This window comes from Pieris brassicae, chromosome 5, assembly GCF_905147105.1.
Source record: "Pieris brassicae chromosome 5, ilPieBrab1.1, whole genome shotgun sequence".
Lineage (NCBI taxonomy): Eukaryota > Metazoa > Arthropoda > Insecta > Lepidoptera > Pieridae > Pieris > Pieris brassicae.
The window spans coordinates 13,534,260-13,560,775 of NC_059669.1; the positions used below are offsets into that span (position 1 = coordinate 13,534,260).

General features: G+C 33.1%; 2 protein-coding genes across 8 annotated transcripts; one reads left to right on the forward strand and one right to left on the reverse strand.

The window, feature by feature from the left end:
• Positions 1–51: 51 nt before the first annotated feature.
• LOC123709862 (zinc finger protein 511) lies at positions 52–11,515 on the reverse strand. 3 transcript variants are annotated; one of them, XM_045661449.1, is made up of 4 exons: positions 11,385–11,515; positions 2,337–2,476; positions 1,108–1,306; positions 52–364 (listed from the first exon to the last, which is right to left on the reverse strand). In XM_045661449.1, exons 2-4 carry the CDS (start codon positions 2,471–2,473, stop codon positions 68–70), a joined length of 633 nt encoding a protein of 210 aa, XP_045517405.1. In that variant the 5' UTR covers positions 2,474–2,476; positions 11,385–11,515; the 3' UTR covers positions 52–67. The 3 variants fall into 3 exon arrangements, with proteins under 3 accessions (XP_045517405.1, XP_045517406.1, XP_045517404.1); XM_045661450.1 differs by lacking the exon at positions 11,385–11,515 and adding an exon at positions 10,347–10,415; XM_045661448.1 differs by lacking the exon at positions 11,385–11,515 and adding an exon at positions 9,715–9,930.
• On the forward strand, positions 7,488–25,305 carry LOC123709860 (ectonucleoside triphosphate diphosphohydrolase 5). 5 transcript variants are annotated; one of them, XM_045661442.1, is made up of 12 exons: positions 7,488–7,533; positions 7,738–7,777; positions 10,986–11,106; positions 14,893–15,036; positions 15,555–15,643; positions 17,178–17,341; positions 18,015–18,106; positions 18,839–18,992; positions 20,366–20,515; positions 20,904–21,076; positions 22,057–22,220; positions 23,178–25,305. In XM_045661442.1, the coding sequence occupies exons 1-12, from the start codon at positions 7,523–7,525 to the stop codon at positions 23,271–23,273; spliced, it is 1,398 nt and encodes a 465-aa protein (XP_045517398.1). In that variant the 5' UTR covers positions 7,488–7,522; the 3' UTR covers positions 23,274–25,305. The 5 variants fall into 5 exon arrangements, with proteins under 5 accessions (XP_045517398.1, XP_045517399.1, XP_045517401.1 ...); XM_045661443.1 differs by lacking the exon at positions 7,488–7,533 and adding an exon at positions 7,584–7,600; XM_045661445.1 differs by lacking the exons at positions 7,488–7,533; positions 7,738–7,777 and adding an exon at positions 9,351–9,531.
• Positions 25,306–26,516: the final 1,211 nt, after the last annotated feature.

Genomic DNA, 26,516 nt, shown 5'->3' on the forward strand with positions numbered 1-26,516 from the left:
AGCGTAAAAAAAAATACTTTCTTCACAAAGCTGATGAATTTCAGTAAAAAATCTCAGAAATAATGTTTTATTGTGGTAAATTTTCTCTCAAACTACTCACAACCATATCAATGTCAACTGAACTAGTTGCCTTTGTGTCATTTGTAAACTTTTTGCCTGAGTACTTAAAACTTTTGCTCTTGTTATTGCAAAACATGAATTTCTTCTCACTATCCACATCCATTGCATCAGATTTATTTTTATTTTTCTTTGGCTTTTGATCGAATCTGAAGTCTTTAGGTATTTTGTGAATTTTTACACAATGATCCATTCTTTCATCTGGTGATAAAAACTTCTCTTTACATTCTTCTATATAACAGCAATACTGCAAGAAATTGTTAAAAACTGCATAAAATCTTATAAATAGGAAACATTTGTATCATTAATGAATAACCTATCCAGAAGGGATTTAAACATTTTTTTTAATATTAGAATAGTACATTTCCCTGAGTGACATAAATATATTTGTTTCCAAAATAATAATTAAGTTTAATAAATAAATGTCCAGTTATGCGAAGCACATATTGCCAACTTAGTATTTTAAAAAGTTTAATTTTATTGTTTTGATGAAATGAAACTAAAACAATGTATGTTTTAAAACTGACAATAAACAACTGGATTCATGTGAAATTGTCTTTAAGTCAATATTAACACAAAAATCCTCTACTCAACTAGTTTTTTCTATGTAGTCACAGTTGAAAAGAAATAATAAACATTTTTTATAGAAAAGATTATTGATGGTGCGATTAATAAACTTCCTGTACGTCTTACCCCTACGTCAAGTATGTAATAGATTTTGACACATGAGAGTCATAGTTCGCGCCAAGTCTTACTTAGTAAATAGCGAGCCAATATTTTGGTTGTTTGTATCCCACGGTTTAAAGATTGCGATATCAGTGCTACGGATAACGAGAGAACTAAATCACACTTGCATACAAAAATGTCAGAATCGATATCGCTATTTTTAATATTATAATTATTTACCCTAAACACTTACCCTATCGGAATATTGTTTATAAAATATTTTTCGTCGCATACGACATCAATGATAAAAATTTTCTGACTTACCGATGGCTTTCTTAAAGCACTGACAGCAAAGAACGAGTCGTGAGTTTCTTGTAAATGAAGATCGAGCAAGTGTGGCGAAGGCAGTATCTTCTTACATTCACAGCATGAGTACCTATGTCTTGAGTTGTAATGATTCTCGAAATCCAACAAGGAGTCCGTTGTGTATTTACATCCTGGTATTGAGCATGTTGACGTTATTCTAAAAAATAAATTTTAAAGATGAAATAACTATTTCGATAGAGTTCAGTAACCTTTTATGGATTCAAATACAATAAACATTTATAAACGAATTATCAAATGGCTTAAATCTGTCAGCGATACTAAAGTCAATATTATATATACTATAAATAATTTCCCACACTATATAAAACTTATTTATATATTGTAACGAGCTAGGGGCCGGATAAAAATCACCATAGATATTTTCAAGGGTTTATATTCAAATAAATCAATCAAGAATTTGTTTACACTAAAAAGCCGCATATTACGCGCAAAAATACACTACCACACACGAAAAGCGATCACTAGAAACTTCAAATACGCGCACTTCACACACTCTCTTCTCACTCATTATTCGAACTTTATCACTTCAATGTTATCTCTCGGAATCGCACTCGAAACTGACAGTCAAAAAAAATTAACAGTCAACCCGTCTTCGTAACAATATTATCACTGATCATCCATATTTAAGGTGAAATTGCATAAAAAACTTAGTCATTTATCTATATCTATCTAATTAAAGTCTAATTTTTCGTCCGTAAATTTTTTTGTGTACGCCTCAATAAAGGCGGGTGAAATGGTATATAAAAATACAAATATTAGATGATTCTCAATTTATTGGAGTATTACCTGATCCTTATAGCAATTTTTACATTGAATAGTTAAGTGAAATCAATTATTACGTTACATAAGAAAATTAATATTACGTTTATATATAGAATTCATAAGCGATTGTATTTATTATTTTTTCATAATTTTAATCTGAAGTATACAATATACACGCTGGTCACCCAATAATGAGTTGTCGTTTGTAACTTTGTTCTTAGCAGGAACCAGGAGCGCCATATGATTGGTCATTCATTGTTTTGGTTCTAACTAAGAGATTTACTTATCACACTGTTTTAACTAAAGTACTCATTTGACCCTTTCACACAATATTCAACACTGTGAAGATAGACAGATGGGTTTGGTTTGGAATTGGAATGATATGATGGATACTGATTACTTACATTTCATGGCATAGCTCTTCCTCATCCACATCATAAACTCCGAGAACCTTAGGCGGAAACTCGTTCACGAATAAAACATCATCAAGTTTCCGTTTCCCTACGCCGTAAACTGAGAGTTTTTCTAGCAAATCTTGCATTTTCTGAAATCAAGTAGAATATAATTATATCTTTAAAAGTCCAAATAAAAAACAGTATTGCCACCTACAGGTATAGGCCTTAGTCTTTTAATTAACAAGTAGGTTATCAGCCTTCTGTAACTGGCATATAATTGGGCATAATTCCATCCACACGATGTTTTTCTTCACAGAAAAACCATTGTTGCACAGCCGGAGTTCGAACCTACGACCTCAGGGATGAGAGTCGCAATATTACCTCTGCTTAAATTTTAGAAACATGATAGCAGAGAGGTTCTATGCATAAATATAGGACTATCTTGCTATTCCAATGCGTCTACGATGTTTGGGTGTGGACTGTTTTTATGCTACAATGCGCAAGCGATCTGTATGACTGGTGAGACGCGTGCGTGGTAGCACCAATATCATGAGGGTTGTAATTGCGAGAAGGCTGGATTGCCCTAACTCGGGTCTTTGTAATGCATCTGCTTACACGGTAAAGATACCGTGTATATTTGGTTTGGTGTGTATTAATTTTTGACTTAAAATACCTAACTAACCTACTAATATAATATTTAAGATAATATTGTAACTATCACAAAAAACCGCATCTATGATTGTCTGCTAAATAAAATTGTTATTATTTATATTATACTATTCTATAATAAATGTTTTGTATAATTAGATATCTATTTATAAAAAACCGTTATGATAAGATTTATATAGTTGTACTATTTTCAATTAGATAATAAACCATGTTTCGTCACGTTTATTTATTTGCACCGTCACGATTACAAACAGGATATAACGTAATTATTAAGCGTTAATATATAGCATTTAATATATTAGAGAGTTCAGAAAACTAACACCTTATCAGGAAAAATCAGTGGCGCCAAAACTCTCTGTCTCGGTCTGGGTCTCAAATTTCTGTATCTGTTTCATGACATACACTCGCCGTTGTAATTTGAGTCTAAGGCAAGTCGCTTTCCTCGCAATGTGCGAGTGTAATATCCATCATCTAGGAAGTCCATTGGTGTACAAGCCGGTGTTAGGCCTAACGACCTCACGGATGTGAGTCACACGCTCTCGTTACTAGGCAACCGCTGCTTTTAATAAGGAAGCTCTACGAAATTTAAGTTCTTTTTTAAATTCCTCAATAACTTATTTCTTATTTGGTGATGGTGAATAATAATAAGACTTTATTCCACATCTTTGACATACATTTGATTGAAATAAAAAGAAAAATTATAGTTTTACTAAGATGCGGCCCCTGTCCGGGAGAAGGCCTCCTCCAACTTTTTCCACCCTACTTTTTTTTTCGCCATCGTCATCCAATCTCTGCCAGCTACCCTCTCGATCCCGTCGGCCCATCGCTCCATTGGCCTTCCTTTCTTTCTGTTTCCTTTCGGACCCGTCCATTCTGTTACTGTTCTAGACCATCTGTCGTCTGTACAACGGGCTACGTGGCCTGCCCATCTCCATTTAAGTTTAAGGGCATATTGCTCAGCATCAATAATATTGTTTTTTCTGCGAATATTTTCACTTCTATGTTTGTCGCGTAATTTTATTCCGAGAATACTCCTTTCTATCGCACGTTGGCACGAACGTATTTTGGCTTTTGTTTTGTTTTTGAAAATCCAAGTTTGTGCTCCATATGTAAGGCAGGGCAACAGGCAAGAATCCACTACCTTTTTCTTTAACTTAATTGGGAGCTTAGCTTTGAGGATTTCTTTTAAGCTCCAAAACTTCTTCCAAGTTGTGGTGACGCGACGCTCCAGTTCTTTGTCATGTCTTTGTTTCTTAAATGAAACTTGTTTACCAAGATAAGTATACCTGTCTACATACTCGATGTCTGTTCCGTTAAGCATAATCGGGTAAATGTTGTTATTTGTTGCAACTTTTGTTTTCGAAGTATTTATTTGTAGTCCTATTTTTTTGCTGGCAGTATTTAGGTCTTCTATCATTTCTTGTAATTGATTTGGCGTTCCTGAAAACAAAACTATATCGTCTGCAAAACGTAGGTTGCTCAAATATATCGAGTCTATTTGTATTCCTTTCCTTTACCATCGCAGTTCTTTCATAATATTTTGAAGGACGGCTATCTTGGGTGATAAGGGATCTCCTTGTTTTACTCCTCTTCTGATACGAAATTTTGGTCCAAGTCTGTCTAATTTTACTTTACTGGTACTCTTCTTATATATGTCTTTAATAATGTTGATGTATATGGCTGGTATGCCTTGATATGAAAGCGCCTGCCAAATACTTTCATGTGAGATACAGTCAAATGCTAGATATAGGGGCTGGTTAAACCATTGATGCTTTTCTACTATAAGATCTACCGTGTGTATATGATCAGTCGTTGAATATCCTGCCCGAAATCCAGCTTGCTCTATAGGTAGGTGCTTTTCTATAAATATAGCAATTCTTTTTTCTAGGCATATTGCGAACAGTTTGTACAAATTTGGTAGAAGACTGATAGGGCGGTAATTGCCAATGTCTGAAGAGTCACCTTTTTTATACAACTAATATGGGATTCACCCCAAATTTTGGGAATTTCTTGCTTTTCCAATATCTTGTTGAATAATGTGGTTATCAAGCTTATAAGGATATTTTTTCCAATTAGTAAGGCTTCATTTGAGATACTGTCCGGACCTGGACTTCTGTCATTCTTCAGCTTATTTATATTGGTTAGAATTTCATTGGAATCGAAGGGTGACACTGGTGCAGTTTGTTGTAAGTCATGTTTCAAGTAGCCTAGCGCTCCATCCAGATTGTCCTGATAGAGGTCACGATAAAAGTCTGATGCTATATTTATTATGTCATTTCGCGATTTAAGTTTGTCTGAGTATCTCTGGGATTTTAAATTATGAATCCATTTTGTTTCCTTGCTAAGTTCCTTGAAGGCTTTCTTTTGACTCCCGGTATTAATTAAGTTCCTTTCGATTATATCCGTTCTGTATTTTTTATAGTCGTATTTTATCATTTTATTTGTAAGCTTATATAAAGCGGTCAGTTCTGTCTTTTCTTCTTTGGTCTTGGATGGTTTTGATTGCAGTGTAAAACGTTTTTTAATATGTTGTTTTGTTTCATCCGAAATAATTTCTGGTTTTGTTTTCTTTATAGTCACGCTTGCCAAACTTAGTTTTATAGCCGTTTAAATCTTTACGTAGAATGAGTCTACGTTATCTTCGTGTTTCCATTCGATTTGTTGGATTTTTAGTTTTAAAGCTGTGAGGTATTCCTGCTGATTTACGTCAAGCGTAAAATCTGTTCTAGGTGTTTTGAAACAAGCTCGACTTTTTTTGGCTTTACTCAGTAGGAGAGTGCCTCTCAATAATCTGTGGTCGCTTTGGAAGATTTTATTATTTATGATTTCCAAGTTTGAGAAGCACTTAGGGACGTTGCTCAGAATATAATCTATTTGATTTTTATGTCGTTGGCCTGGAGACATCCAAGTCCATAGGTTCTTAGTTTTCTTTTTAAATATTATGTTTATGATGGTGTATCTATTTGCTTGCGCATATTGCAGCAGTAGGTCGCCTCTGGAATTTCTGGTTCCATAGCAATAGGGACCCATGATTGAGGGCTCGATATTTTGTCCCTGACCAATTTTGGAGTTAAAATCTCCCATAACGATAATTTTTCCATGGGCTAGTTTTTGTGCTGCTTCGATATTCTCATAAAAGGTATTGACGTCCTCGTCCGGTGCGTCATATGTAGGGGCATAGACTTGTACAATTGATATATATATAATGAATCCCACGCATTGTATGTCATCAATTCGCATCATATTCTTTTTTTCATTAAATTATATTTCTAAATTCTAATAAATAACATTTTTTATGTTGTCGCTTTGACTATAAGGATTACATTATTTTTATGTTATTCTCGTATTTAATATTAGTACAGGACCTCTGACGGTGTGAAGGCCTCCACTTCTCGCTTATCTTCTTTATAATTACAATAAATTCCTCCATACAAACTGTACGTCTTAGGAATTTAACGTACTATTTTAGACACACAGTATCACCATGATAGTGAATCATTATATTGTCTTGTCATGTCAACCTAGATGCATTAGTTAAGTCTAAATAGATAGTATAATTTGAGCAAAGTGATTGTTTTATATATACCACCGTAATACAGCCTCCACCAAAGCACCGCGCTGACACAGAATGTACGTTGTCCCATCCCCCATAAGCCGTTGGAGCACGCAATATACACGAGTTTTCAACTCTTCGAACGTCTTCACGATTCAGTCATCACGATTGTTGAAAAGCACTCGAAACGTCAAGTTTTTTTAATGTAAATGTAAAATTCATGATTAAACTATACAGTATCCATTGATTTATTTAAAGTACACCACAGCATATATAACGTTGTTTCTATAGTATAAGTTACGATCTATCTATTCTAAAAAACGTGTCAATTATGGTGAAAATATAACAAAAAATAATTCAAATCACTTCAATTTAGCTTTACTAGTAATTTTTGCTTAACAACGCTGATTACGTACCAGATAGGCGCTTAATAACGATTTTTTTTGAAATTGCCCCGCTCACAACCTAATATATCAAGCTAATGCCCGGTCCCAGTAGCATTCCAGTCCAGCATTCCAGCCTAGCGCTAGGCTGGAATGCTACTGGAATAATGTGAACCTGCACTGGAATGTACCATTCCATTGATTAATCCAGTCCAGTTGACTGGAATGACGGTCTATTTTTCATTCCAGCTAACCCAATCCAGATAAGTAGTGTTTATTCTGTTTCGCGAAGAATTCGGATGAGAGGTGAAAAATTATGCGGATTTTGAACATAGGGAATTAAAAAAAGACGAAAATTCTGTAAGAGTCTTAATATCGAGGAAATTATTATAAATTATTTTCGAACTGAAGGTAACTTAACCGTTGTTTAATGATTCATGCTGAAGTAACATGACATGATAATACAATTATTAAGTACTGAATATATTTGATCTTACAATGTAGACATACCAATCTAGAACATCTTGCTGATTAGTATTTAAACCATTATTGCAATTAGAAGACGTATCTTTAAATATCTAACGAATATAATGGATTTTGGGTCAGTGTTACCTATACATTACTTACTATGTACAGGAGCAACGCATTTGTTTTTACTTAAGTTAAATGTAAGAGCAACATTTCTGTTTCTCTTTTGGTTATTTTATCTGTGTAAAAATAGTATTTTTCAATTGTAGGTAACATCTTGTTACGGTAAAATGTAACAAATATCGCTGTATAGTTATGCATAAATAAATAATTTCAGGAAACTATCCATCATTGACCACATACAGCTGTCGGATGACGTGAGTACTTTATATTCGACTATATTTGTACGTATATACCATATATAAAATTGGGAGAAAGAAATATAAAGAATATAATTAAAATATATGTATATGTCGCGGGCAACTTGCTTAATTAGCCTTTCAATTAACAGCCTAGCCTTTTAACTAAGCAGCACCCTTTAACTAGAGGCTTAAATGATATTCAGCCGTAGCGTTTGTTACGTTTAATAAACTGGCTAATGCTTAACCCTTTGGAAAACACCATCAAAGTTGAGATTTGACGACGCCATATTGACAGTTTGAAGAGTTTCGTTTCGAATTTGAGAATGGCAGAAAATGGAACTATATATAAATTAACAGTCGACAGGCTAGGCAAGTAATGAAACGTCATTGATACAAGTCATTTGCCTATCTTTTAGATCAACTGGCTGAATATCTTTACGGCCCTAGTTAAACAGCGCTGTTTATTTAAGAGGCTAGGCTATTGATTGAACGGTTGATTAAGCTAGTTGCAACTATATAACAGCTTACACAAATGTTACAAAGGCTTAAACCGTTGGAACTAACTGGATATTTTTTCTATGTGCGAATTTATCACTCTCTCGAATGGTGGAGAAAATCGGCTTGGCGTAGATACAAAAAGTCGACGGCCTGTGTCAGGCAATGATAATGAAACTGATACAGAAGTCTGAGGCTCAGACTTAAAACTGTTGTAGCGCACAAAATTTTTTTTATAGAGAGGAACGTTACTTACTTGCATTTTGCACTAGAAACTATTAAAAATTAATACTAAGTTTCTATGAAAGCAAAAAGGAACATTGTCACCTGTTCGACAAAGCGTATTAAATCGTATTTTCCGAGTTACCAACCAGACTGCTTTTTTATGGATGTGTTTTAGAATGAGAACGAAGAAATAATTATAAAGAGTAAAAAACTTTACGTTACAAGGTCGATTCACGGCATGTCTGCAATTTAGTGCCATTAACTCTTTACCGTGGCTGTCTACTTAAGTGAATAAAAAGTGAGGTCTCAAATAATTTTGTCTTTCGTTTATTAGGAGAATAAATTTGACAAATTATTTGACATCAGATACATCTGTTAAATTTGAAACTTTTTTAAATGCATCATTTATTATTCATGCTACGTTATTATTATTGATGTTTCGTATATTGGCTTTTGGTTTTTTAGTGTAATTCGTATTGATACTATAGGAAACACGAATTCGACATACGAACATGTATCGTACGAATAGAAGACATGGGTATAGGAAATTTGCTTGCAAATGGTTTTATGACTTGGCATCTCAATGTTTAGGCCTATACCTTCTAAATTATAATAGGGTTGTAAAAAAACAAGTAATATTAATTTATACCGTTTAAGAAACAGATAAAAGTCAGTTAGAACGCATTATTTGTCTAACTAAACTGATAGGGCAATAATTATTATCAGGTAATTTTAAATGCCATTATAAATAATTTTCGCCACTAATTACAATAATGAAGTAATGAAGGTCATTGTAACATTAATGTTCATTATTTTATGTACATCATAATATACATCACGATAAAGATTACTACACGATTGACTTCGACGAGTCGCGGTGCCGGTGTCTCAAAACGCGCGCGGCCTTGCTCCACACGATACCTATTCGTTATTAGAAATATTACGCAATACCAAGTGACAAAGATATATATATATATATCTTAAAAGTTAATTTTATTCTTAATAAGTACTGTGTAATTATTATAATGAGTGAGATACGACAAAGAAAGGTAGGTGTTCGTTACTGTATTAAAGTGTAAACAATGTATGAAAACAGAGAGATAAGTTAAAACTCAAGACTTCAAGAGGAAGTTGCTAACGGTAAAATTATTTGAGTCACAATAAAATTAATTAAAAAGGTTCTCAAATGAATTAACTCAAATTTAATTTTGCCAAATGAATCTGTAACTTACCCCTTAACTTCTCTGATGAACTTAAATTGCCCACAATGGAATTTGTTGGATATTAAGGTAAACTTTTTAATCAACAAAGTACAAGTCATATGGATTAGTATAATTGATATTGTAATTCTTTAATAATATCACAATTCTGAGCTCCCTTCAGTAATTTAAAAAATATTAAACATATTATTTTGCTAATACTTTGTTCACTTCCGACTTATCTAGGTTTTTTGACCTTGACAGTAATATTAAAAGTCAGCTGTCAGTATCAATAAACTACTTGAAATTACACAACAGAGTACTCACTGAAATGTTATATATGAAAATAAAGGAATGAAACTACAATTATAAGAAAACTATCAGATTAACAAGTTTTTATCTAACCCGAAAATGGTACTTGACATAAAGTTGCGTTTTATTATCTCCAATTATTTTAGCTTGTAACATCAATGACGAAATATGCCACGAGATTTTGTCTTAAGCCCCTTACAAATATTAGACTTTTCCTCGCTTTTGTCCATTGAAATTCCTTTTCCTACTTCAATCTCTATCCTTCTATCTAATACAAATATTTATGTATATAGAATTTTAGCCAGTTTCATTTTTCATAACAATATAAAATGATTTATGTACTTATTATATACCTAATTTATCTCATCCTTTTCCAAATTCCGATCCAATTTCCAAGCCAATAAAATAAACGTAATAACACACTTGTTTGCATGACTGACGCACAAACCCTACAGGCCAAGAAAGGAAAAAAAAAATTGGACTTTAGTGAATGCCAATTGCCAAATGACAAATGACATTTTACATATACCAATTCAAGAATTAAGAATTTATTTTAATCTTGATATATCTTTATTATTCAAAACTTACGATAAAACTTTATTAGTAGTTCACTTAGAGTATTAATAAACAGTATTTAAATGTAGTCTAGCTATTTTATAATATGATTATATTTATATAATACCTTGGTTTTAAGCGTACAGGTTGTGATGTTTACCCATTATGGGAAAATTCAGTACGTACAGATATTTAGAGGTATATATTTGCTACATAAATTATTGTATTAATCGTTGTAATAACCCATAGCACTGCTAGGTTACATACAGTTTAATGTTATTCCTATTTTGAAAGTATCAGTATTGTTTAACACGAGTTTTCCACGACAATATGTTTTTCTATAACTGTTGTCATTTAGTGTCTATAAAGACTTCTGCAATGTGCTGCCAAGACTGAAATAAAAATGATTTTATAGACACTATATATTATTTTTTTAGTTAAAAGATGATACCTCAAACTCACATATCAATGTAAGAAGAAGCCTGAAGCAGCCACGGAGATTCAAAAAGGTCTTCATTTTTTTGATAGCTTTAGGACTATGCGGCACATATTTATTGGGTAAGTCTATTTCCATAAATTATATTTTACTTATTTACAGATGTAAATTTATGAAATTAAATTCATCATAAGTACAGATAACAATGCACCATACAATCAAAATATTATTTCAATATATATTAAGCAAAATACATTGGTGTTGTAAAAAAAAATCTAATGTTAAGATCATACATATGATAAACTGAATAGGACTCATTTATCTCTACACTTGCCAAATTTTTTGCATCCTTATAAAGCTACTGTAATATACGATGTAGACTTGGTAATATAACACTTACCTTCTATTTGATATCATAGTGAAGTTGTTGATTTGAGTAGTGTAAATAATATATATAGGATGTATATCACCTCACCATGTAATATGCACATACAACTTTTATGAGAGTTTACAATCAACTAAATAGGATATTGATTTTTTTCAGAACAATATATTTCATAACCATTTTATCTTAAGGCTAGTCAAACTGATTATTGACTGATAAAAAAGTATTATATGTTATCTTGAAACTATTTTATTATAATACTATAACTGAAGCAAAATATTATCATACTATAAATAATCCAATCTAAATCTATACATTAAGGATAAGCTTATCTTAGCTAAGGCTGTTCATTATTACTTTAAGTGTAATTTTCCTTATATAGATGACACAGTTTCCTTAACTAGAGCATGTAACTTACAAAAGCCTTGGTAGGTTTGAAGTTTTTAGGTCAAAAAGTGATTTACATACTAAGTGCATTTTGTTTGCAATTTTTTTAATAATGCCCTGATAGTTTTAAATTTATGTTGCAGTGCAGGTGCGCTTGAATAAAAATTGAAATTATTTTACATTCCTGTAATTAGTTATGACTTAGGGTACACAATTCCTCCTCTGTTTCATGTATAACTCTAGAATTAGTGGAAGGCAACCGGGGCCTCTACCAATGAATCTATACTCGGTTTGACAAAAAACTAGTTATTGGAATACTTGCAAAATTATCTATTTAAGTACTTTTGAAAATAATTTGGGGTCTCCAGATCTCTAAATTTGGCATAGTTCATATTCATTCTGTAGGCTCAAAAAATTCGGTTTTGTAAGACTCCAAGATATTGCAATACCGAAGCCATCACAGAATTTTTTATTAAAAAGAATATTGTTATGTAACCATAATTTCTGATTAACACAAGAAATTTTGTTAAATAAAATTATTTGAAATTGTTTCTACGTGCCTTAACTAAATTGAATCGGCGTTATGACGTATGTAACAAGATTGTTATATTTAAAAGTTTGTTTTATCGGCATACACGGGTTCAGTTGTTATTGATATTGGCAGGGTGACTGGACGTGTGATGTGAAAAAAATGGCAAATGCCACAGTAGTGCGTACACTGACTTTGTTAATACCAGGTAAATTTATTTTATTTATGAACATGTTACAAATAGATGAGAACTTAAGAAAGCGAAGCGCTAAACAGATCCATGAAACTTCCTCTCAATCGAGTAGCTCACAATATCGCTTATTTATACAGATTATTTTCAATTTTGGTAAATTTTATTTACAGTGAAATATTTCTTATGTCGGTTATCATAAGTATTTGCGTTGTGAAAATTTTTCTTTGTGTCTGTTCCCTTGTCGTTCCGTTAGATTATATAGACGAGCCCAAAAATCTTTACAGAAATAAAAAAGTACTGCGCCATCATTGTATGTAACTTACGATTGGGTAATCCAAAAGATTTATGACGACGAAGATGCATTGAAGCTTTCGGTATGTGTCGCTGGCCTATTACTAAATAGTTCAGGACCAATGTAATTTCTAAAGGCTCTGCATATGACCAAGATGTTAAAAAAGTCGTTTTCTCCACATTGCCTGGAAAACTCTGTAAAGAAGAAACGTATCTAAACTAACCAAGCAACTGTATTTTCGATTGTAGTCACCTTGTATATATATGTCGCAGCCAACTAGATTAATTAGCCTAGCCTTTTAATTAAATAGCGCTGTTTAACTAGCGGTATGAAAGATATTCAGCCTAGTTTGTTAGAACATATAATACACTGGCCGGCTAATGCTTCGGCTATTCTTACGATACAGTCATTATTTGGCTTAAATAAAAAAGATTAAACATATAACATAAACAATATTTATTTTAAAATTAAATTGCTTAAGTAAAATTCACATTACTATTGTCACATGAAACTTTGGACAACACCATCATAGTTGTGGTTTGCCGACGCCATATTGACAGTTAGAAGAGTTTCATTTCGAGTATGAGAGTGGCAGAAAGTGGAATTAAATTTAAATTAACTGTCAACAGGCTAGGCAAGTAATGAAACGTCATCGATCCAAGTCATTTGCCTAGCTGTTTGATCAACTGGCTGAACATCTTTCAGGCCGCTAGTTAAACGGCTAGGCTGTTAATTGAACGGCTGATTAAGCTAGTTGGCTGATATGATATATACAATTATTACCATCGCGCTAAGTATATTAAAAAGAAAAAACAGAAGTTCCTTGAATTGTAGCCTTGTCATTTCTTTAAATTACAATATAGCTTACATTTAAAGTTCGCATTGTGATTTAGGTATTAACTTTGAGTAAGTCTAAACTATAGGAGCAGAAAAAGACTGTGTCAGGTACAGACCTACTTGCCTATTAGAAAAAAAAAAATGAGATTGTAGCTCAGTATATTTGGGTAAACTGTTTTCACAATGTGACAGAACTTTGGTAGGAACCCAAAGGTGACCATTAAAATGTAACTGCTAACAACAGAATTACAGCGTCTCTGGCACAGATCACCTACATGCCTATTAGAAAAAAACAAATCACGATACAGATACCAAAATCTTAGACCAAAGAGGTTCTCGGCTGTAGCGCAGTGTTTTTGGCTAAATTGGTTTCACGATGTTTTGGAACTTTGGTATTAAAATGAAACCGTTAACAATAGTTAACAAACAGAATAGAAAATCAATATTGGTTAATGGCATTAAACAATACATTAAACGGGAAGTTTCATATCAAAATGTATCCTGTTTACATACAGAGTATTATTTTAAAATTATGGACTGTCTATTATATTATTGTTAATTGAATTGATTTTAAACTCTTAACATTTGCGTTCCAGCCAAGTTTCTTTGCTTCCTATAACTCTCACTGCTTCAATATTATATTTTCGTGCTTCTGTATGAGGTCTGTGACTGACACGTATTGCGCCGGTTTCCTCACGTGCACGTGCGTACATTTGTCAAAAATCCAAAGATTTTTAGTAACTGTTGGAGTACAACACACATGAAACCCATGAAAGTGATTCATGAATGATTTGATTCCAGTAAACGTATGTGTCATTCATGGTTTATTCAATGTTACTTTTACTAGTATGTATCACATTTCGTGGAAGTTGATCTTGTTTTCGATAAAATTCGTGTCATTATTAATAAGCAATATACATGAACTATATAGTTTTTGCACTTTTTAGAATGATAATAAAAAAAACATTAATTGTTTTTTGGGTAATATAAATGCGTTATGCATAATATACGTATGGACTACTTTTGAAAAGGCTATACTATATGTCCAAATTGTATCGAACATATAGTTCGTGTATTGCACTTAACGTGTACGAGTTATTGAAAAAACAATAGAAGAATTTTTTGTGTTATCGACTCGTTCCATGTTACTCAGCGTATTCGAAACGGTTCTACTACTACTATGTCCCGTATCTCGGGAGGCAAGCTGTAAAGACTCAGTCCGAAATAGATCATACTTTTGCGATAGAATTCGGTTTTGAATTTAACAAATGAATACTAATTTCAGGTCTTTTCGCGGGCCAGACACAGTGGTTCGATGGCATCGCGAAGAGTCTCGGTTATGAGAGCGTCACCCACCACGCTGTCATCATTGACGCTGGATCTTCAGGGTCCAGGGTTCTAGCTTATAAGTTCAGGGTGCCATTCACAGGTACATATTTAAAAATGTGCTCAATTATCTTTCTCATTTGAAACCCCAATATGAATAATATAAGAAAGATTGTTACTTTCCATATTTACCCGAAAGATGTATATGGTTGTTACGAATAAAATTAACCATACTCAAATTCAAATCTTACCAGAGCAATACATGAAATAGAATCACGATTATTTATAGAATAGTGAAAATGAACAAAATGACACTTGACATTGACAGTTTACCTAATTATTGACAGACGTCTGTATATTATTCTGATATCATTTTATATGCATTTCCATAAAATGTCGTGCTTGGTCGGGACAGTATTGTATTGTAGTATTAGCATTACACACAAAAAAAGTGGTGTGTGATTCGAACGCACGATCTCAGGGTTCAGAGGCGCTCATAGACGAACTCTGATTCCTTGGAGACTCAAGTAAATTCATAGGGAACAGTCCAAGTCATATATTGTTGTATTGCTTATTTACTACAGTGTCTATAAATACAGAAACGTATTTCCTCTGTTTCAGTATTTGGTCAAACCAGCCTAGATCTAGTAGATGAATATTTCGAAGAAAGCAAGCCGGGACTTTCTTCTTATGTCGACGACCCTAAAAAGGTATTACATATATTTGATTGACAACATCTATTCATAGAAGGGGATATTCTGTTAGATATTTTTCAGTAAAGGAAGGATTTCCATTTGTCTCTTTCATACTCGGTAGTTAGTAACACTTAGCTCCATATTAAAATCGTATGTCAAGTCACAATCTCTTCTTGAGTTCTGACAAATATGTCTAACGTCATAAAGAATGGTATGATAGCACTTGAAACTAGACCGACGTTCTAGAACACGTGTCTTATCGAGTATTTCTTTTTATAGAACTAGCGGACCCGACAGACGTTGTCCTGTCTGAACTATGAATATTAATTTCGAATTGGTATAATAACTAAAAAATATTTCAGAAACAAAGTGTTTATTATTTAACATTCTTTGTTTGTTTTTCTGGCGCGTAAATAAATAGTTTTGTTGGTATTCCGACACGAGAACAGGTGACATATAACTTAAGATTTTCAAGATGCCACAAACAATTAGCGACTGTAATTATTTTATATGTATTTTATTAATATAATAACTCAGATCCAAGCATTTATTTAAAACGATATTCATTTTTCTTACATCCTCTTTGGCGATATTGCAGCACGTATTCTGTCAAAACGGTTAAATGAAAAAAGTTTGAATGAAATGAAAAAAAATGCTATGGTAACAAAAGTTTTCTTTGATTTTCTAATTTGCCGCGCAATTTTCTTATTTATTTCTTTCATAAGAGCATTCTCACTATAACAAACAACAAAAAAGGTTTAGCGCAATCGGTCCAGCCGTTGACGCGTGATGTGCGTGACCAAGGGAAATAGGGATTCATTTTTATATATATAGATAGGGCAAACGGGAATGAGTCTCATCTGATGTTAAGTGATACCGCCGTCCGTAGACACGACAAATATGACGTCTACATAGTGATTGTCGCCACAGATTGTAGATGTCTCTGATAAATTAAAAAATTCGCACGTGTCACTTGGTCTTAAATGTCAAATGTCAGTGGCAACCGTTATTTATTACTTACATTACTTAAAAGAACTGGAAATTCAATAAGAAATTATTTTTTATTTTTCTTACTAGTAGTACAAATTTTACTTTTAATCTTAAAAAGAGCTGTTGCAATTATTCAATCTTATGTAATTACAATTTTAAGAACACTTTATTCTAGAGAAACTAATTAATTAAATTAATGACAAAAACCTTTCACAATCACCCTTACCATTTAGTAGATTAAAGCCCTTGACTTTTAACGTGCGTGTGTCGTTGCGACACAGATTTTTTTTAGTGGTCTACAATTGCTATAAACAAATTAGGAACCAATGACAATCCAATTGACATACTATATTTGTACTTGAATATTGTATTTTATTTCAAAAGTATTGCCAACGCTCAGCTCATGATACATTAATACGTTAATTTATAGGCAAATCATAATAACGAAGAGAGAAACCACCGATTCAAAAATTATAAAAACATTATTTTAAGTATTTGTAAATTTGCATTAGGCTAAGGTGTATTAAAGATAACATCCTAAATAAATTTTACATTTCAGGGTGCCAATACGATAGTCCAATTGATAAAAAAGGCGGAATTTCTCACCCCGGTAGACAAGCGTCGCTCTACGCCCGTTATAGTTCGGGCTACGGCCGGTTTGAGGCTCCTACCAGCTGATAAAGCCAAGCAACTTGTACAAGAAGTCGCCGATGCAATAGCCAAGTATTTATATATTTTTTTAATTTATTGTATGTCATGGATACAAGTCTTTCTGTCGGAAAGCGAAATAGATATTAATGTTGCCATAAAAACGTCAACTTTAAGTCAAAGTAAAATAACTGGGGAGCTGTAGAACTTAATTCTAGTGTCAAAGATACTCCTCTCTTAAAGGCCCCAACGCACTTACACGAGTGTCCATGCAGCTTTATGGCCCTATTATATAAAAATCATCTAAAAGTCATAAGATCAGCCTTCTGACACATGTCAATGTTTCCAAAGAACCTCAGGGTTAAGAGGCTCGGTATCACGGCTGTGGATCCCTGCATGCTCCACCAATATGTAAACAAGAAATTGTTACGCCATGGCTATAAAACAGTTTAATCAACTTTCTAGAAGTTATAGATTACTGCCGTGTCATTCTTTTAAAGGCAAAGTGCCTTTATAGCGTAGGCGAGTATTTGGACCATAGATTTGACACCGATTGTAAATAACTTAACTTTGACATTATTTTATGTTCATTGTAAAAATTGATATGGCATTTGCATGCCTATTTACATATGGCTGATTGTGCGGATATTTGTAATTGATCGATTGACTGTACCACTATCTTGGTATAAAAACGATTATTAGTATTATAAAAAAAAGTTTAATATGAATATTATTTAATGTATTTCAGACTCGGCTATGATGTGGGACCGAACAGTGTTGAAATAATGGACGGATCCGATGAAGGAATCTTCATTTGGTACACCGTTAACTTATTACATAGTAAGTCAAATACAGCAAAAATACTTTGGGGCCGTCCAAGTGTTACATAAGCACTATAGGGGGTGTGGTCGTTGATTTTCTCATTCGGTGATTATGTCAACAGTAATTATTACACATATTACACACATTGTCTAAGCTTGAAAACGGCATGTATTTTCGAGGATTCCTACAAAAAAAAGTTTATGTACTATGAGAGCTTTGATTACTTTTGCTGACAAGAGAAGGGGTCGGAAGGGATAAATTGCAGTAAATCTCCTTACGTACTTGAACGGCTTCTTTGATAGATAAATACTTTCGGCATGTCCAAGGACACAGGCTCTGCTCCTCCAGGCATTTCCTTTGGCGATATAGCAAGCTGTGAAATCGTCTGCTATGGGAAGACTTCCTTGGGACGACCTTGAACTGTTTAAGAGTATTGAACGGTTCCTCTGTCAGGGGGATGCTTAATCTTTTCATTCTATAACGTATGAGAGATTTAGTTGTATGCAAAGTTGGTGTTCATGGCGAAGTTTAAAAAACTAAAAAAGCTTTAGTAAAATTTACAGACTTGGTTCCTACACGCATACTCCTCCCTAAAAGGTCCACAACGCACCCGCTAACATGGGTATAGGCTGCGGTAGCTGCCTTATAACCTATTTACTGCATCTATATTTTGATGGGATAGGGATTCTATATTTTAACCAATTTCAAAAGAGTTGAAGATGATTTTTATTTCGATGTGAAATTTTACAGATCTGATAGGAGGAGAGACTATGGCTGCTTTGGACCTTGGTGGCGGTTCGACTCAGATAACCTTCCAACTGAGTGATGAAGATACAAAACTGTATCCGGCAGCTGATCAGTTCGTGGTACCAGCTGGGGATAACATCACCTTATATACTCACAGGTATTTATGTGTGTTTGTTTCTCCTTAAATATAATTTTTACGGTATTTTTTAAATATATAACTGATCTAACTGAAGTTGTCCTGATTTATGTGTCCATTTTTTATTGTACTTTTCATTGTCTACATAGATTGGAAAATTTAGATATATATATATATATATTTCTCAGATATATAATAGTTTTGATTAGTTTGACACTAAACATTCTAAAAACTTTTTTTGAGAATGTTATGGCAATAGTTTTAACTTAATTCCAGTTTCAAGTTAAAGGTTGCGAAACTAAACGCGAGAAAAAATAAACAAAGACATCAAAAGGAAACAAAGGGATAAGCTAGTTAAAAACAAAATATGTACATAAACATATTACATCTTAATATTATGATTTATTATGAAAGAAGATACATTATAATACAATAAAGGATAAAGCAAAAGGCAGTAGATTTTAGTCGGAAACTGAACATGTAGTAATACAGTTGTAAGGAATACAGAAACGAGGTGCGGTCATATTGGGAACAAGAAAAGAAAATATGGTCGAGGTCACCAATATCTTCTTTACCTCAAAAAACTTTAACCACCATGTATCACTCACTAATTGTTATCCAGTCACCCGGGGACACAGGGACTCCCTAGTGTTGGGACAAAGTCCTGAGACAAGTCCTAGTCCCTAGAGGGGAAAGTCAAAGTCAAAAATCATTTATTCATATAGGTAACACAAATGAACGTCAATAAAAAAGAAATATACATTAAATGCTTCTAATTGTACATTTACTGCCAGTTCTCAAATCGAGGGCGTAGAACGGAAAAGAAGAACTGGCAATAAACTCTCCGCTGCGCTTTTAATCGCCAAGTTTTTTTGTATTACACAACGTTTGTAAGGAGCTGCACCCATTACATCATGTTCAACATGACATCAGCATGAGGCATGGTGAAATAGGAGCCCGCACATACATTCTCGTGAGAACAACACACAAATACATAGTCGAAAGAACTAACATCACCGCATACACGAATTCAAGTACGACCAGTCATCACAAGTAGCACCCGTTCACGAGTATCACGCATGGCCAGCCATCGGCCCCCTCACCATATTTTAGGGAGAGAGACAACCCGACGCATGGACGCCGTCACATTGTACTTGTCATGAATAATTTGTTTATTATTATTATGTTTTGTAGTTTTGCACTTGTGTTATTGGACGCTTTCTTATGTTAAATATCCTTATTAGTCTTCAGTTAGGCTAGATCGTAATCGTAAAACAAAAAAGAATTACCTATCTTGACGGAACGAGTACTTTTCAGTCAAAACCTTTATTTATTTATAAATTTAAATTAACTTTTGTAATTATGTCCAACACAATATTATCAATTTTTTTCAGTTACTTGAACTTGGGTCTTCTGGCGGCTAGACATGGGGTATTTAAACAGGAGGCAGGCGATAATGACACGAATGAGTTTGTCTCAGTGTGCGTTGACCCTATCGTACAAAAAGAGAAATGGACGTATGCTAACAAACAGTATATTATTAGGTATGTAATATTTGTGTTTACCTTTTGAAATGAAAAATCATTAGGTCATAAAGTATCATGTAGGTTTTGTTGGGAATCGAACTTGGGACTTTCTGTTCCTTAAGCTGCAGAAAATTCTTAAAAGGCCGGCAACGCACTAGCGAGCCCTCTGGAATTGAGAGTGTCCATGGGTGGCGGTATCACTCAACATCAGGTGAGCCTCCTGACCGTTTTTATTTTATATAAAAAAAAATATTTTTCTATGTACGTGTAATGGCTGTGTTTGTATTTTCATGTGTTGGTACTGTTTTCTACTTTTTATCATGGACACTTTTTTATTATTCTTATTATTTATTATTATATTTATTTATATATTCTGTGCTGTCATTGACATGAAAGTATGTCTTAGTGGCGCCCCCCGGCCCGAAGGCATGAAGCGTGAAGCGGTGTACAAGCGATGTCACGCGGCTGTCACACGATATGTGGAGCGGACACTGGACTGGGTCCCGCGTCGTGCTCCAAGTGGAAGCGTCGCAGCCATGAGTTATTTCTATGACGTGGCCGCCGATGCTGGACTCATAGGTAATACTTTTTCTCGAAATATATTCTTAAGTCCTTTTGTATACAAGGATTAATCCATGGCGAACTGGTTTTTTGTAGTGTTTAATGTAGTCTCTTTATCGGCGTTGGCGGCGTCACATTTTTCGTTACGCGTCACATTTTCCGGTTACGCGTCACATTTTTCAGTTATGCGCCATATCTTTCTTGTCCCTACCACGGTTGATTCGAAGATTTTCGAAGCCATTAATAACAAAATATAATAATTAATAATAATTTCTTTACAATTAATGAAATTATGTAATAATCATAGTGTTAATAAGGTAAAATGAAATAATTGTATTATTTGTGTTCATGTATATGATAATAAAAGCCTTTTGTTATACTTTATCTAATTTAACTTTATTTACCAATTTCTGTGAATTTGCATATAGCAGATAATTTTTTCGAAAAATAAGCTCAAAGAATTTTCACCTCTTTCGTGTGTACACTAGTACACGCTCACATTTTTTTATTAAAATTTATTATTATCACGAATAAATTAATAACAATAGAACCTTTATTAACTTTTAAAATTTCAAGAATAAAACGCTTCTTTAGGCCAAATGGCGTCCCAGCAGTCCCTATGACTTACACTTACACGTCAGACATACGTCAAATTTAATGAAACGAGAATCCCGAACTATATATATTTGACATACTCCTGTATGTCAAAATCGTTTTTGACGTACGTGAATCTTACCACCAAGTCTCATAACTGAATGTTACCTGCCTGTTTGCCTAGTAGCTAGTTTGTATAAAAAAATGGCGATTTCGTATTGTAAGACAGTCTTGACTAAGCCGGGTCGAGGATAAGCCAATTTTACATGTTTATGTCAAACTTCACGAAGTCTGTTTTCTATTGTTTTTGGTGTGACCACAGAGATAATGTTTTACTAATCTGTGAAGCCTGATAAATATTATTATTGTTGCAAATAATAATATGAAATTAATATTTTACGTAGACGTAATGACGGGTGGGCAAGTGTCAGTGAGTGCGTACCGTTCGGCGGCGAGAAGAGCGTGCTCCGCGTCCAACGTGGAACAGCCATGGGCCTGCATCGACCTGGTGTATATGGTCGCCTTATTGCATGATGCCTATAAGATCCGCGATGAGGAACCTATTTCGGTGAGTGTTTCTAGATTAAGGGTTAACATTACGAAAAATTCTAAATTTAGGTCTGTTTTGTATCTAATTTCTGATATCAGTTAGTGAAGTATCCGATTTTTAACTTTTTCGCTTATATCGTTAATAAACGTAAAATCAAAGTATTGTCATTTGTTAACATAGCTTTTACACATTTAAAGGAAACACTTTTTTACCGGATTGAAGCTATGTATTATTATAAACTGTAAGCTGTAAAGCACGCGAAACGTTGGAAAGAAATTTAAAATTATGTGAAATAATTATAAGTTTATATTATAATACATAGCTTCAATCCGGTAAAGAAGTGTTTTCTTTAAATACGTAAAATCAGATAATAATATGTCCTATCGGAGAAAATAGGTTTTATATAAAACGATTAAACTCAAAAACTCTGCATCGATATCAAAATTTGTCTTCATTTTTATAATATTACATTGTTCTTATCCCTAATTACAAGCTTTAATTATTTTTAAATATCTATCATATTTTATATCCGACAGATGTTTTCCTGTACACACATATTACATACTAAAAAAATCTAATAATGTAAATCATTCTCGATTCCCCTTAAACACACAAAAAATTTCATCAAAATCTGTCCAACCCTTAGAAGTTTAATTACGAACACATGCCCAGAATATTTAGGTATACCAGCTCTTTATTTAATGTATAGATAAATAACCTAGATAGCCCTAGATCCGACTGCAGCGCCATCCGTCGGGCTGATTTTTGAATCTAAATCATCCAGCGCGCCGTCCAAACGCATACAATAAAAATTCATTTAAATCGGTTTAGCTATTTAAGAGGAGGTCAGTGACTACTAGAATTATAATATACCAAAATAAACTATCATTCCAAGTGTGCGTAAATAAATAATTTTAATTAACATTAATATTGTTTTTTGATATTTATTTAATTTAAACTTATTAACATTTTCAGCTGTTTAAGAAAGTGAATGGTCACGAAGTGTCGTGGGCTTTGGGGCTCGCGTACACCACGGTTATGAACAAAATAACAACGGCGCCGGCTGCTTAGTGAAAACTTATTATATATTAAATGTACCAAGTTTTATCTTTACAAAATAATTATTTTATATTTATAATTGATATATGACATAACTATAGAGTGATATTTTGATCCAAAACCAAAACATTATAAACTATTTAATGACAGACTTTAGTTTATTATGACAATTGTGACAGTGACAGGTTATTTGACAGATTTAGACAAGTGTGAAACGCCTTACAGTGCCACATAGTTTTTTTTTATATTATGGCAATAGTTTTGACTTTATGCCAGTTTCAAGTAAAAGGCTGGGAAACTACACGCGAGAAAGCCACATAGTTGTATTGCCAGTAAATAAAAATAACAATTATAAGGGGAGTAATTGGAAGTCATGCAGGCTAACTTAATAATTTATTGAAATGTCTTAATAAAGCAATATATACCTAGAAAATACAGTTCTGGGCTTAAATATATGTGACTCAAACATAGGATCAACTAATATGATAGGTTTTGTTACGTGTACTATTAATATAACATCTTTTCAAATACCTAGCAATCAGAGCCGTTCGATAATTAAAACATTTTAATTAATAATGCAAGGAATAAAAGTACAATGCATTTATTTTCATTGCTTGCTATTATTAGGATTTTTATTAGATAGTAAAATTTTATGTCACCATTTTGAGATCGCGTTAGAAAACTTCCATTACCAATAAAAGTCTGTGGCACTATGCAATGTAATTGATTATGATTTTATCGAAATAGATGTATAAAAATAATACCGTTATTAAGTGTTTACGAATTCTCATCGTCAAATGGTAATCGGTTCACGTTTTAAACGTATTTTTGAGAACTTGGTACATTTAGTTAAGACTTCCAATTTTGTATAATATTTTGCACCCTACTTTAAGTAATGCAAGCGGCCTTTTGGTTTAAATACATTAATTTTTATATGCAATATACATTTTTTTTTAAATGGTTGTGTGAATTTTTGACAATTATACACCCGCAAGAGATTTTAAACTTTTTGAGTTGAGTTCAAAGGGACGTATAATATTTGTTTAACGGATATAACGATTTTAGTTAAGCTTCGAGACGGCGCCTACTTTGACTCCCGTCTGTCAAACTTAGCGCTTGAAGATTTGAAGATTTTAAACTTTGACTTCAAGGAAAAATTTATACAATATTTTAAGTTTTTGTGTAATTTGAAGTAATACACTGAATACTGTTTTTATTAATTTAATACTCATGTCAATGAAGAATTGAATTTAGAGATTCTGATAAGACAAAACCCGGCTTCATCAAAATAACGTAATTGCTACGCGTCGTACATTCCCTACATTTTTGACAGCTAAACTTGTTTTGGATGAACCTTAGAGGCTAGTGCCTGATGAGTCTCAGGACAGGAGTACTAGAATTTATTTTTCTTGATTAATATTTAGCAATAAGAATTTTACAAAATAAAAGACATTTTTACTCAGTTATTATATTGACATTTTAACAAACAATAATTGTTAGTGAATTTTTCGTTTGACGTAGTACTGAGCGTGTTCGTCGTTACTAGGTACACCAATAAAATTGAAACGAAATATATAAAACGGTACGGGAAAGTATTACTGGTACTACGACCTAGAATGATTATCAAAAACAGAATCCTTACCTAAAACCTACCATAATGTGGTGTAAAGTACTGGAAAGTGGAAAATAATATTAATAATAACGCGTAATTCAATCCCCGCCCCGCATCGTAATGTTTTACAAGAGGACCCCCCAAATTCGTTACGTAATACTTGAACGCTCCCTAATCAGACGTAATACTTGCCAATGGATTGGAGGTTTGAACAGAGATTATTATAATTCTAAATTGAAAAGTTTTTGCTGAACCGTTTTGATATGCCCTTTAACATATATGAAATGGAATAATTATATTTGTAAAATAATTTTTATGGGAATTAAACATTTTTGACACGTTGTCAAGCTTTGTGCACTTCGCGATTTTGTAACGGGTATGTTAAATACAAAATGTACAAAAATTTAATAAATGTTGAATATTTAATATTTATATTGACTTTTATTTGATACCCTTTTGCCTGAGCTAGTGGAATTAGTTAAACCAGTGACGCTACAACCTTTTTATGTCTGGAACCCAGATTTATTTTTCTGGTTCATGGTCATCATTTGCCAATCTAATAGGAAACTTTTTAGGTCTAAGGCAAGCTGGTTTCCACACGATGTACTATACTATTCTGGGAAGTAACCTACGATCTCGTATGGGTATATTGTGAGCCGTCATGGAACGTCTGGCAGATATGAAACATCAACATCAACATCTTGTACAATATTCGTAAAAGAACAGATCACAGTACACACTACTACATACAGGCTGTATATATATGTATACAATCTTCTGGAAAGTCTGTAACTTCTCCATGCGCTATTCAATAAAGCTCTTATTAAAATTTCAAGATCTTTTAGCCGTACACAAGTCTTTGTGAAACCATGAGAATATTAAAAATACCTCCGTTGAAGGAGAATGCAATGAATGAAACACATTTTATGGTTCTCAGCGAGATGTTAGTGATGTGATTTAAGAAAACTTACATGTTTAAAGTTATTAAAGTTAGAGTTCGTTCTTACCACGTACCAATACAAATACGGAAAAAAATTGTTAAAGAACTTATCCTAAATAAAAAAGGCAGAAGGTCAATCTTATTAAATGGTTTTAAAGGATTCCGATTGCTCTCGATCTACTGGCAATACCGCTGACATAGGAATATTGCAATACTTAATTATTTAACATAATAATCTTAACAAATAATAATTATCCTACAATAAAATATTTTTCAAATACAACAGCTGTTTGCCATGTTCTGCCCCTATGGAGCGCCTCATTTGGGGGCATGATTATGAGGCCCCAACGAAATAAGTGATAAACTGTTTGAAGAACTGATGAACCTCAAAACCTTAAAAATATAATTTTGTCACGGTTGCACGAATCAACACTATTTATAAATAAAAAAAATAACTTTAATTAATTTTTCTAGTAATGTATTTTATCTTTAATTAATGCGTCTTGTGTAAATATGTATATGCAAGAAAACTTGCAAAGGAGATTACACCCTACATTACAAATAAACTGTTCGTCTTGTCAAATGAAACCTTTTTCGTCGGTAGTTAACTCGTAAACAGAAATTCGAAATTCAACATCAATGTGAGTTGTATAAAGTAATTCACTCCGGTACACATTGGGAGGGGTTAGTAAATAAGACACAG

Excerpts from the sequence above, each read along its gene's own strand:
- LOC123709860 (XM_045661442.1), top strand. Across the intron at positions 17,342-18,014 it reads GTCGCCGATGCAATAGCCAA|ACTCGGCTATGATGTGGGAC; the intron begins GTATTTATATAT and ends AATGTATTTCAG. Across the intron at positions 18,993-20,365 it reads ATCACCTTATATACTCACAG|TTACTTGAACTTGGGTCTTC; the intron begins GTATTTATGTGT and ends AATTTTTTTCAG.
- LOC123709862 (XM_045661449.1), bottom strand. The coding sequence starts at position 2,473 with ATGCAAGATTTGCTAGAAAAACTCTCAGTTTACGGCGTAGGGAAACGG. Across the intron at positions 1,307-2,336 it reads GAAGAGCTATGCCATGAAAT|AATAACGTCAACATGCTCAA; the intron begins GTAAGTAATCAG and ends TTTATTTTTTAG. Across the intron at positions 365-1,107 it reads GTGCTTTAAGAAAGCCATCG|TATTGCTGTTATATAGAAGA; the intron begins GTAAGTCAGAAA and ends AATTTCTTGCAG.